Source organism: Passer montanus, unplaced genomic scaffold (genome assembly GCF_014805655.1).
Source record: "Passer montanus isolate IOZ18808 unplaced genomic scaffold, ASM1480565v1 scaffold8, whole genome shotgun sequence".
NCBI classification, from domain to species: Eukaryota; Metazoa; Chordata; class Aves; order Passeriformes; family Passeridae; genus Passer; species Passer montanus.
In genome coordinates, this window is record NW_024373256.1 from 7,802,770 (window position 1) to 7,815,839 (window position 13,070).

The 13,070-nt window shown below is 36.7% G+C and overlaps 1 protein-coding gene across 1 annotated transcript in view; it reads right to left on the reverse strand.

The window, feature by feature from the left end:
• Window positions 1-13,070, reverse strand: part of IQCK (IQ motif containing K) — a 40,342-nt gene that overhangs the window by 26,179 nt on the left and 1,093 nt on the right. The window contains exons 3-8 of the mRNA XM_039731867.1: window positions 12,915-13,025; window positions 12,109-12,182; window positions 11,314-11,428; window positions 9,878-9,975; window positions 4,520-4,572; window positions 4,329-4,406 (exon numbers count right to left, since the gene is read on the reverse strand). Coding sequence (XP_039587801.1) covers window positions 4,329-4,406; window positions 4,520-4,572; window positions 9,878-9,975; window positions 11,314-11,428; window positions 12,109-12,182; window positions 12,915-13,025 — 529 coding nt within the window. The remainder of the gene's footprint in view (window positions 1-4,328; window positions 4,407-4,519; window positions 4,573-9,877; window positions 9,976-11,313; window positions 11,429-12,108; window positions 12,183-12,914; window positions 13,026-13,070) is intronic.

A 13,070-nucleotide genomic window follows, 5' to 3' on the forward strand; every position in this document is an offset into this window, starting at 1 on the left:
GACCAATGTTTATGTAGTGTGTGAGAGTGTCTGTGGGCCTGGACTGAAGGAAACCAAACATGGACCTGTTCCAAAGGCCACTCATGTCAGTGGGAAAATTCCCATCTATGTTTGTGTACTTTAGGTCAGACTCTGTATGCTGAAAACATGAAAAACTCCCCTTAGTGCTCCAACAGCAACATTAGGAAGATGTTACAAAGCACTAATAAGTTTTCAGTTTTCTCATTGCCATTTTGACAACCTTTACATAAATTAAAATGTTTTTAATGCATCAGATATTACACCCATAACACCTTCAACCCCATAAAGCACCATTACAAAATATAAATATTTTACACAGAATATTTCTGCAGTCTTTCAACACATAGTTTTTAAGTAAAAAAATTTCTCCTTTGTTAACCTGAATTCTGCCACATTACTTGAATGGCAATTTTTACTTGGAAACACACAGAATAACATCCACAGAGATGTATTTGTGGACTTCCTGTTATTACAATAAAATGCTATTTAAAGCTCAAATTATTAAAGAAAATTAAAGAACATATAAGGCAAACAAAGCATACTCCAAACATGGCTGGATTAGACACAAACCAATGAAATATAGCAGTGTGCAGAAAGCACAGCCTGTGGAAACTGGCCATATTATGGAAAGAAAAAAAATCAGTCACCCGTGCAAAATTACCCCTATTGGCCATCTGAGAGCTGACAATGAAGTCAACTGTAAAGGCAGCTGAGACCAGCAGACTTCACCCAATTAAAATATCTGGGGGAGGGAGAAAAAAATAATCAATGTATATAGATATATATATATGCGTATACAGAGCTTTGGCAAAAAGCCACGACTCCAAATTTAGTCATTGTTTATATCTTAGCTGCCCCCTTCAGTAAAGCCATGATAAAGTTATTTTCTCTGTGTCTGTACACTTGTTTTGGTACACACAGATAGATTAAACCAGAAAATGTGTCCTTCTGAACTAGGTAGCAAGTAAATATCTCTAATAAAAAAGATGAAAATGCAGATTTTAAAAAATCTTGTGAATTATTTTTTATCTGAACATCAAAAGCCAGGAAATGCTTGTTCCTAACATAGGTGCATACACTATACACCACTCTCTCTCATTGGATGTAAGGTCCAGGGTTATGTTGAACAATGCTATCAAATTATTAAATTTACATGACAGGCTTTTTAATAACACTGTTTTTCAGAGCAAGGGAACAGTGTTTTATTGGTTTCTTCATATTTCTTTCATTAATATGATAAAGAAGGTTGGGAAATGATGCTGCCATGCTACTCAGAAATGTAAAATTTCAGAGGGATCAGAGCATAATCAAAGCTCACTGACTTTCCCTGATTCAGTACACAGAGCTTGGTTACTTGCAACCGAGCTTCAGTGCTGTTCAACCAGAAACACCACTGGAAAATGCTGACAAAAGGCAACTGTGGTGCTTATTAGCATATTTATGGGATTACAAAACATTCCAGGCTCTAATTCTGTTTCTTCACTTGGTTCTTTCAGCAGCCTCGAATGGAGGAACAGGCACATCACTTTGTACCCCAGCAAGTGCCCAACAAACGTGTGCTGCTTTTGTGTTCAAATCCACTTTCCTGCCCCCTGAAAGGTGCAGCTGTCCTTTAAGGCAACAGAAATGTCTGGCATGTGATATGGAGATTACCAGTCAGCACTGAAGCTGCTCCTTCTATTGCTTTAGAAATCTGCTTGGGGAATTGAAGGTTCCCAAGGGATGGAATATTTTGTCAGCACTACTGGTAACATGCAGAACTCAGTGCAAAACAAGGTACCTATACTAAGATGTCACAGCTATTGTTACACTAAAGCTGGAAACAAATTCAAATTTTACAAGCTCCTTCACCTACAACATCTAGGTTTTAAAGGTACAAGGTTTGCCTTTAAAATTCTGAAAACTGATGCAGCATTTAGGTCTCCTTATTAGGGAAAAGTAGGCTGCAAGATCTCATTTAGAAATGCATTGCACAGAAAGTGAAGCTCATAAGACTGTGGCTTTGACTATTCTTTAAAAAAATTAAATTGAGCTTCAAAGAAGGAACTGGAGGCACTGGAGGAGAGCCAAAAAAGTCATATTCAAGTATGGAATATATTAAAAAAAGCTGGATCCCAGATAGAACAAAAACAATAGTCCTCTGGGGGTTTTTTGTTTTGGTGGTTTTTTTAAGGATTAAGACTGCTTGGCACTGATAAACCTATCTAAACTGTTGGGATAAGGATGATTCCTATCAAAATTTGACTAGCACTTTTTAGTATATTGTCTCATATATTCTTAATCCTGTTTAAAAAAATTAAAATGCCTTTAAAAATAGAAATGGAAATGACAAAAAAAGCACAGAATCAATTACATTTTAAGTGTGATAGCTGGAAGGATATAACAATAAACTATTTATGACATATCCAGGACATAATAATAAATTCTCTTTTTTTATTCTTATTTAATATTGCAGCCTTTCATTTTGCTCCAATAATATTTACTTCAGAAGCAGCATTTTTTTAAATCTGTAATTTTAGGATAAGATCACTAAAAGTAGTTATTTAATAATAATTTTAATAATTATTATTTTAAGGGCCTACTTGTTTAGAGGATTTAAGATGAAGTGTATCAACTTAAGTAGGACTCTGACACTCCAGTGTCCTTGTGGAGCTGTCACTCCGTTATTTAGGAGCACCACCACTAACAGAAGCTATGAGTCATCCAGGCTGTGATTCCACTGTGTATTTCTCTTGTTGGCAAAGCTGACTTAAGCAGTTCCTGCCACCACCTCTCTGTCTTAGCAGCTCATTTGTTCAATTCACCTTGCCCTGAGCCCTTCGTTTTAATCCTTTGTTTGTGCCAATACACAGGTTTGCCACTCTCCAAGGTGAAGCAGACTGGAGAAATTATCTGTTTTCAATAGCTGTACAAACCCTCCTCACACATTCTGGCAGAGAGATTCCAAACTCAGAGCAGGGCCCTGATCAGAATAATCCAGCACCCTACCAAACAGACAAGGTGGTATTAGGGTGCCTAATAGCAGGGTGGGGTGAGGTACAGGAGAGAACAGAGAACATTTTGTTCAACTTTACTTCCAAGAGAAATGTTTGTAAAACTGTGATCTCAAAGATTTTATCTTTGGTACACACATCCATCCTCACAAACCCGCGGTACCAAAACGGCCAAGGGCTCTCTGTGTGCTTAAGAAATGGGTACAACAACCAGGCTGCAGCTCACGTTCACTTTACAAAGCACAGCCTTAAATGGGCACCTTGTTGGCAAGGACTGTGTTTGACAAATGAAGCAGATGTGTCCCAGCAGAGGCAGGTTTGAACAGCAGGGCCAGCACAGCGCGATGGCTGCAGGTAACAGAGTTGAGATGAAATGGGTCATTCTCCAAAGGGGTCTTGTACTCAGAAATGTCCTACATAGCTCTGACCACCTCTCAGGGAGTCAAAGTTAACCCTTTTGACACAATTGCCTGCTTATCCACAAAGACCTGTGATGAGGAGCTTTCCTCTTGCTCCATTGGTGTCTCAAGGTTCCAAGTGTCACAGGTCAAGAATTCAAAGTTCAATTTCCACTTACATCACATAACAAAGTAAATGTATCTACAAAAATATTAATCTGTTTTCACCAATTACCAATCCAGATTCCAGTTAAGTTTTCACATTGAAAATTTTCTTTAAAATCCGACCTCTGTTAGTTTCTTATTCTCTCACTGTGGACTAATCCTTTGCTTTTCTCACACAGCAGCTATATTTTAAAGTAAATGCAGTCTCAAGGACAGTAGCATTTCTTTCAAAACTGTTGTGCTGTTTGGTTCTAAGAAAATAACAAGGAATATATGATTGAGGCTGCCAAAAACAAGTGCTGATTTCTCAAAGTCATAAATGTCTGTAGAAATGCATCCTGATGCCAGGGATTGTTACAGGTATTTCAAAAGCAGCTGCTCACAGTAAGAGAAGAATTTCTTGACTAGACTCTCACAGATTTCCACAGGAGAAAGCAGCACTGAAAGAATTGTTTTACTCCTTAGTATAAAGATGTTCATAATACTACCAGACTATTCAAATGTCCTTCATTCTACAATTAAAATGTTTAGGAATTCAAAATTAATTTATCTGTGAACAACTCTGGTACAAAATACCTTGTCAGTAATACACTGGCCAGTTAGAAACTATCACATAGTTCTTTGTTGCACACAGTAAAGGGCATTTTTGAGGGCACAACTGCAACATATTGAGGCTCTATTACTTTTTTGGGATAGAAAAGGCAAAAGAATAAAAGGAGAAAAAATTATTCTGAGTACTGCAATAACTTACTGGTCCTTTAGCCAGTCCTTAACAAAAGGAATGGAAAACAGTTCTGTGAATGACTCATCTTTCCTCTTTGGATTCTTGCTAAAGAAAAAGGAAAACAACTCATATTAATTTAAATTTCAGCTATTCAATTTGCAAATTAGTGCCTTGGAATCACTGAACATACTTAGTAGCAAAAAATATGATTAACTTACTTGTATAACCACTCAGTTAGAAAATCAGAGGGAATAAATTTGGTTCTTTTTTCCTAAAGACAGAAGACAGTTTCAAATTATTTATTATCCTTGGATTGGTCAGATGTTTAAAATAAATTTACTGTTTTTTATTAAATAAAATATACAGTACATTACTCTGTCTACTCTTTATTGCTACTGCCAACAGTCAGCAGCTCAGCCAAAACTTTAGAAATTTTGTAGAATGATTTTAAGACAAACTATGAGTGAGAAAATTCTACATATATTATCTTGATGTTTACTGCAGTATATCTAGAACAAAGATCTCTGAATGGTGCTCTAAGCAGCAATGTCATTGTGAAAAAATTAACAGAACTCATTCATACATGAAAATATGTTGTAAATTCTTTGCCATTTTGTTTAAAGTTCTGTCATCATATTCAAAATACTTCATTTCTTCCAAAAGACAGAGGGAACATTGAGTGGATATTGTTTCTTCTTGCATGGAACCAGCTTGAAGATGCTGTGAATACCCACAGGCAGAGTATTGTGTGGCTGCTCTGACCAAATCATCTGCTGAGTGGTCAGGAAATGAGGGCAGAACCAAAGGAAGGCTTTTGTCTGTCCACAGCCACACAAACCATTGACATTACAGAGAACCAGGTAAAAAGTTCAAAACCTGGAGCTTCACAGCAAAACACTTGTGCCCTTTGCTCCCAGTTCTCAATCTTAACCAACAAAGAGAATTTTGCAAAATGTTTTGCAGCAGGTTGTCCTTCAGACTCGTGCAGCCAGTACCACAGGCAGCCATTCAGAGCCAGCATTTGATAAAGCCAGAATGGATCAGGAAATCCTTTTTTTTTAAAAGCATTTCCTCTGACATTCCATCTTGACAGATTGAATGTATAAATGATACAGGTGCTCATGCTGCTTACCACAAACCACAGTTACCATAATGTGCAGAACAGAACATGGAATTCTGTATGGAATAACAGAAGAGCTTGATCAGTATCTTCAGAGCCCCTCTGACATGAGATGGATGCACACAGTCACAGTGAACCCTAAAAGACATCGAGCCCTGCAGCCCCAGGGCAGGGCACCAAGTGCTTCATCACAATAGCAGCCACTGCTAAAAAAGCAAGCTGAGCTCCCATCCCAACACTTGCCCTGTCCAACAGGAGGTTCAGCTGTAATAATTGCTTCTTAGGAAAACAATTCACACTGGCCAAAAGCTTTTGTGAAACTGCTTAATGTCACAAAAGAGGCTGAAGTCTTGATTAAAATGTAAGAAGTTAAGATACTATTACCACTTGCTAAGGAAAATACAATGAACATGAAAATTGAAAAATTACTTTATTCTATGCATTATCCTCAGATGTGAACAGAGAGGCAGGAAAAATGTTCTACGTAGTATAATTCTTTCAGTCCATGGTATATGTCATAATTTTGGGGTCAGCCACAGGTGAAGTGGAAGAGGAACATCGTGTGAGGTGCTGACTGCCCAGGGAAGAACACAGGGCAGTCACATAGCTGGGGATGACAAGTGTGAAGTTTAGTGCTGGACTGCAGGGCACTCCTACAGCATACCCAGGAAAGCTTTTCATTTTCTAAGAGAATCTTACCCTTGGTAGAAATATAGTCTGACTCCAACAGGGGAAAAAAAAAAAAAAAAGCAGAAGAAGATGAGATCATCATAAAACAATTATTAATCCTGAGCCACACATACCTTTATTATCTGTTTTGTGAAAACCAAAGCTTTGGGCTTCAGGTAGGGCTCCATTAAGTGCTTGGCTGGGAAGAAACACAGCTCCTCAAGCAATTTTCACACTTAGGCTGATACCAAATGCTGTTCCAAGAAGCCCAACACCTAAACTTTAAGAGACCAATAGCTTCACTGCAGAGCTTTCTATGAGTCACTTCAAATGTTAAATGGACAAATCCTGACTTGCACAGAATCTGCGAGCAAACAGCAGAGTCTGATTGTGACTGTACATTCTCAATCACAGGATGAAAATGGGTCCCATTACTTAGGGAATTGTTTCAGAGAATAAATTCTACACTTTGACAACAAAATTCAATTTAATCTAGCAGTTGTAATTTAATCTGTTTTAAGTAAATTGCTTTTCCTTTGCAATGGGAAAAAATGATCAGAACAGGGTTCTCAAAACAGCCATCACCAAAGGAATCAAATTCATCTTGTTTTATCCTTGTTAGAGGCAGTGAACTTAGCAGAGAGGAATTCAATCAAGCTGAATATTTTTTATTTTATTTTCTTTGCCAGGAAACAGTTTATTTTGCTAGTGAATTAAATCATTAGTTGCACAGCAGTCAACATTTATAAAGGGAAAAAATTACATAAATTGACCTGCCTTTGACACATTCCTCCTATGCTGCATGAATCCGGATAAAAAACAGGAAATATCTGTACAATGTGCATTGTTAACCTGCAGATGTGTTTATAAACTGTTTATATTCAGAATTCATTTTCCATTTTTCAGTTTAAATATGATGTGCTTGGTAATAATAATGAAAATATACTGGTGATCAGAAGATGGCAAAGTCATTAGGAAACCTTTTTCCATTCCCTTTCCCTGATCCATCATAATTTTAAATATATCCCATTACAGGGCCTGATACAGCTTCCTCCTTATGTGATCGCTAACTAGAAAGAAAAGTCAGAGTTATTCTAATAAAAACATTTATACATTGTTCAGTTTAATGCTGAAAAATGAATGCATTAGTCCGTCCTCATGGAAGGAAAGATTTAAGAAAATAGTCTTTCCCCTGTAGGCATTTGACAGCAGATGGGATAAAACACAGGAGAACTTATGGTAGGAAAGAAAAATCAGTGAGAGAATACACTGGGCGACCTAATAGGTTTCTTTGATCTCTAATTTAAAAATGAAGCTTCTGCAGACTGTTCTCATATTGATGTCAGTTTGAAGTCTGCACACACATCTAGCAGCTGGTGGTTTTTCTAGGCTTTAGCTTTTTGGATTTTTTGTATGCATCACATAATGCAAGAAAGCCTATTTAAATTGTTATGTTTCTTTATCACCTTTCAAAAAGATCTTTCCTACACAAATCCTGCTTCCAACAAAACCATTTCCCTTTCTTGACTTCCCCATGTGATTGTACAATTCTTCCTCTCCAGACATGGATGCACCTTCTCTGGTCTCTTTGAATTCCCCTGTTGGCCCCAGGATCTGATTTCCTTAACACAATTTCAATTGCTCAAAAGCTCTCCAATTTAACTTTTCCTTCTCTTCTCATTCATCTTAATTTCCTTTCAAAACATGAAAACCTTTAGCCCCTCTCATCAAAATCCCACTCTTCATCCTCTCTCACCATTCCCCCTCTCTTCTCCCAGGCTCATTCACCATTGATTGCAGTCAGTCTGAGTATTCCTCCCTTCCTCCCAGAGCTTCTTCCATTTATCTTCCACTGGTTTATTGTGTACCACTGCCCTTTACAGGCTTTAGTGACCCATGTCTAGCCAGAATTCAAACCCAGTATTCTTTTCTCATTCTTCATCATTTCTGTTAGCTTCATTACAATTAATCTTCTTCATGTCCTCTTGTCTCATGAACTCCATGAATCTTTTAAATCTTTGTTGTCCTCTTATTTTTGGAAGCTGTATTCCAATGTGTTTATCACAAGATCTTTTCTCCCTGTTCCTGCTTTGGGTTTGTAAGGACTCTACATTTGATCCTAAAATTCAGTACAAGTTATTTCATTAGCCATTTTAATCCAAATTATAGCAATTGGGGTTTTTCCCTCCAAATCCATATGGAACAACACATTTCTTACCAAACTAAAGGATAACTAAAAATCACATATTTATGCCAGAAAAGGAAACAGAATATGCAAGTTCAAGCACCTGGACAGCAATGGAAAAGAACATAAATATTCAATTATATAGCAAGCATAAAGAGCTATTGTTTTCCTAGTTATTGTTCAAAAGGAGGAAGAAATGAGGTCACAGTGGAAAACTATCACCTGACCTCAGCTTGCTTTCCTGAGCTTGGCTCCCCAGTAGCAGGGCATCTCTTCACATAAGTGTGTTTTCTACAAGCTGAACTCATTTTTATCAAGTTTCTATACATTAGAAAATAATTGCTTTTAGTAGTTTTCTACAAAGCAGCACACAGATCTATATAAAATCCATTTTCAGCACACACACTTTCTAATATATAGACCACTGAAGATCTGCAAAATTTCTCAGACTAAAAACAGATAAAGTAACCTTAGATTTGTTCTGAGTTTGAAACAGAAATATTTCTAGGAATTTCAATATTATTAAAATATCTTTGTACTTAACATCTATCAAAACTGTATTTTAAACCATTTGTAGGATATGCCTTTCTCCTAAAGGATATATGCTTCCAAAAAAACCCCAAAAGAATCAATACAGATGTTATTAAAAGTGTGATGAATAATATATATGTTCAATCTGTTCTTGGCTAGGTAATGTAAATGTGATGGCAGGAATGACAGACAGATGTCATACAAATGAATCATTTTCCTATTTCACCTGCATTCATCACAGCTTAGAGATACATATACACACCTGTAAATACTCAGTTTATAGACACACAGAAATTTTGTGAAGACTGAGAAAAATTTGAAATAACTGGTATTAAAGGTACAGGTTTCAATCTGAAATTCAAATTGCCATCCAAACAGCAGAAATGATGGGAATCCCCCCAGCTCCCAGTGCCTAAGCTATTGCTGGGGCTCTGCTAGGCTGCAGTGATACAATGAGGAATGTATTTCTTCTTTGTTTTGCACCAGTCCTAGTGGGTTTTTAAGCATTCTCTATAGACAATGAGGAATGTCTCTCTAGATGTACACTAAAAACAAATTTATAAAAACAATGTAGCAAACAATTATTTTTAAATCTGTGTTTTTATAAGCTCATTCATGTCCGATACCCTGTATTGCAGTTAAATGGAATTTACAAGAAAAACAACATAAAATAGAAAATTTATCTCTATTACAGTGCCAGACCAGCAAAAATAATTGAGTCACAAAGTAAAATTCAAGTTCTGTACATCACCCTCAAATGAGTGAAATGTATTAATGTGAAAGGAAGCCTGCACCTCTAAAACACAATACTCTTTAGGCAAGATACAATTGGATATTTAAGGAGGATTTGTAGAGAGCTAGAGTTTGTGATAATGACCATGTAGATGTAATCTGTTCTGAATTACTAGAGAAAATAACATTTAAAACAAGATCCAAAAAACCCCCCTGATATGTTATATCATATTATTGTGGATGGTTTTCTTGCAAAAGACCAAATTTAAAAAATACTGCCTGTGAAATAAAAGGCTGTAACTTCCTGCCAATGATTTGAAATGAAAACTACAAACTAACCTCAAAACACTTCTCCTTCTCTGCTTCCTGCAGCAGTGCAGCCAGTCCTGGTAAGAGCACTGGGAAGATGTAAAACTCCAAGTATTCTCGAGTAGAACCTGAGCAAAACAGGACAGCCTTCACTAACAGCTAAGCACTTGGATTTCACAAAAACACCACCATTAGATATCTTACAGTCAGTACCAGTCATTTTGTCAATACCATCACAGCTTGGACAAAGCAGATTCATTCCCTTCACAGACAGCCACTGGTCTGTCTTCACCGCTCAGCAAACACAACACAAACTTGGGTAAATTTCAAACTAAATGTGCACCCACACTGCAAACTCAGTGTGCCTCAGAGATGTCAGATTCAGTTTTAAGTGAAGAAACTCAGACACCAGAAGCAGTTTAGTCACAGAAGTGAAAAGCTCTGTGAATTAATTTACCCTGACAGGAAGAAATTAGCCTGTGCTGAACTCAGTGCTGCTGCAGTTAGACCACTTTGGTATCTCATGCCCTCTACAATCTGCACTATCAGAGTTAGTCATAAAACCGAATTTCTAGACAGAGGAAAAACCAAAGGTTATATTTTAGTGGTGCTTTGATTTCTTTGTCATAATTGCTTCATACTTGCCAGATCCTTCAGAGATTTTAACCTGACTCCATGTATCCAACCTTTCCCCTCTCAGAGGGGCTGTCTGGGTTGGCACCTCTCCCCATGCAGGCAGTATTCAGGTTTTGGTGTGATCAGCAAAGATTAAATCATACAAATGTTCTCTTCTGGCAACATAGTTGAAACACTGAATTTATTCTCAGCTTTATACCTTTAATTGGTTCATATACTGCCAGAAAATGTTCATAACTGGGAGGACACTATTTATATAAAAGCCAAGGGTAACATTGCTTCTGACTTGCACCAGGAATTCCTAATGAGCAAGAATTAATAAAAGAGAAGACAAAATGAGGGGCTAAAATGCATAATAAAAACAGACTGCTGCTTGGTAAATTTATTATAAACTATAGGAATTGATAAAAGTGGAAGAACCAAACTTCAGACCTGCTTCCATTCTTGTCTGTAATCAGATGGGAAAAGACAGTATTTTGACAGCAGTTTTCAAATTCAATTCTCTACTTAGGCTATTGATCCTAGTTTTGCATTATTAAATCAGAGGAAGAAATGCCTGCCATTTCTGATTTAGGTGCCTAAATAAAAAGTCACTTATTCAGAAGAGCACAGAACTACCTTAGCTAGTCAATGCTGTTGGTTTGTAATGCATCATTTGGTCTTTCTTCCATTGACCAAGTGGCCAAGCTGGCTCCCTGTTTTCAGACCATGCAAATTCCACACAAGCAAAGGTGTTGCTGTTAATGCTGTAAATTAAATAAATTACAAATCCTGGCCATGTGCAAGACAAATAATCACAGCAGGGTTCAAGATAATATACTCAGACTTACATTTTTTTGGATCAGGGGGTTCTCCAGGGGGAGTTTCCCCAAGTGCAGATAGCAGATATTGGTCTGCAGGAGGAGAAAAAAGCTCTTCCACAGGAATTTCTGCTTCCAAAGGCACCTGCTCAAAAGAAATATATCCTGTCTAAACACCCCAACAGACTAGACAAAAAATATACAAACCAATTCAACAGGAAAAAAAATTATAAGGTCAGTTAAAAATTATGGAACTATAATTTATAATTCAAATATTGTATTACTTTTGTATTTTCTGAATACTTGAAAATATAATAATTACACTTAAATAATAATGCACTTAAATAATAATATAAATAACTACACTTTAAAAACTTCTGGAGTTTCCAGCACAGTAAAATCATCCAAACCTTACAGAAGGTACATTACTCCCTTTAACAGAATATGGTAAGATATCACCATTTTAAAATAATTTTATCCATTGTAAGAAATAGTAATTATTTGATCATTCATGCTGGTAGCATTTTCTGAATAGGTATTTTCCACTCAGAAGCTTAAATATCTCTTTCACATTGTTCAGAAGTCCTGACATTCACCTTTTAAAGAAAATAAACTTTTCTGGTTAGCATTACTCAAGTTGCTTTAAATACAAGCAATTATTTGGAATATTACAATTGTTGGTTCAAATAAGCTGTTTGAAAAATAATAGTTTTGTTTTCATTTTATGAATGAGTCTACCTTGTAGGTACCTAATTTTCACATTTAGTTGTTTAAAATATTTTCAATCCATCTCCATGAAGATCTGTTTACTTGAACTGTACTCACTGATTCTTCTTTTGATTCAGGATCTTGTTTTGATTGAGGAACATCTGAAAATTGAGGCTGTTCCTCTTCATGCTCTAAAAGTAAAAAAGTACAACATTTACCAGGAAACCCTAAAAAAAATATTTATTTTCCTCTTAAACCAATATTATTTTTAAAAGTATGTATTTAGGTTTGAAAAAAAAGAAAAGTTACTATGCAATAAATATTTGTTTAGCATGAAATCTAACATTTTAAAACAAGCAAGAACTTTAGACACTCCTGTCAAGTGCTCTCTTGAGCTTTAAGTCAAGTGCAAGGTTCTCACTGACAAAAGAACATTTATTGGGAAAAAGGTACCAAAATAAACCAAAATAATAAATCAAAATATTTCAACATAAGTAAAATGTACATGCTTGCACTGAATTAACCATTGTTTTTACTAGCAGACAATCCACTTTTCATAGTGGATTCCTCTCAAAGCTATTAAATCCCACAGACATTGTTAAGTATTACTGTCTCCGCTTAAAAAATAAGATAAATAAAATAAAATAAAATAAAATAAAATAAAATAAAATAAAATAAAATAATAAAATAAAATAAAATAAACAAAAACGCTGATGAACTAAAGGCTGTACATGACCCTCAAGGACTGCTGAGGGACTCAGGCTGAGACAAATGAAGGACCAAGGCCAGGAACCCGCTGGGAGCAGCCCCAGGTCCCACAGCGCAGACCAGCACAGCCTGGCCCAGCAGTTCAGCTCCACATCGCAGTGGGGTTTAATGGCACCACCAAACCCATGGCTTAGAATAACCAGCCCTACTCCCACCCGAAAATGGCCATTTTAGTGCAAAACGCCTGCTTTGGGCATGTGAAGTACTGAAGGGAGATAACGCTGTGGAACTGCAGAGCTGCAGCGCTGCTCTCTCAGCCTTGCAACCTCAGTGCTCTCGGGCAGTGCAGAAGCCCAGGGGCCTGAGCACAG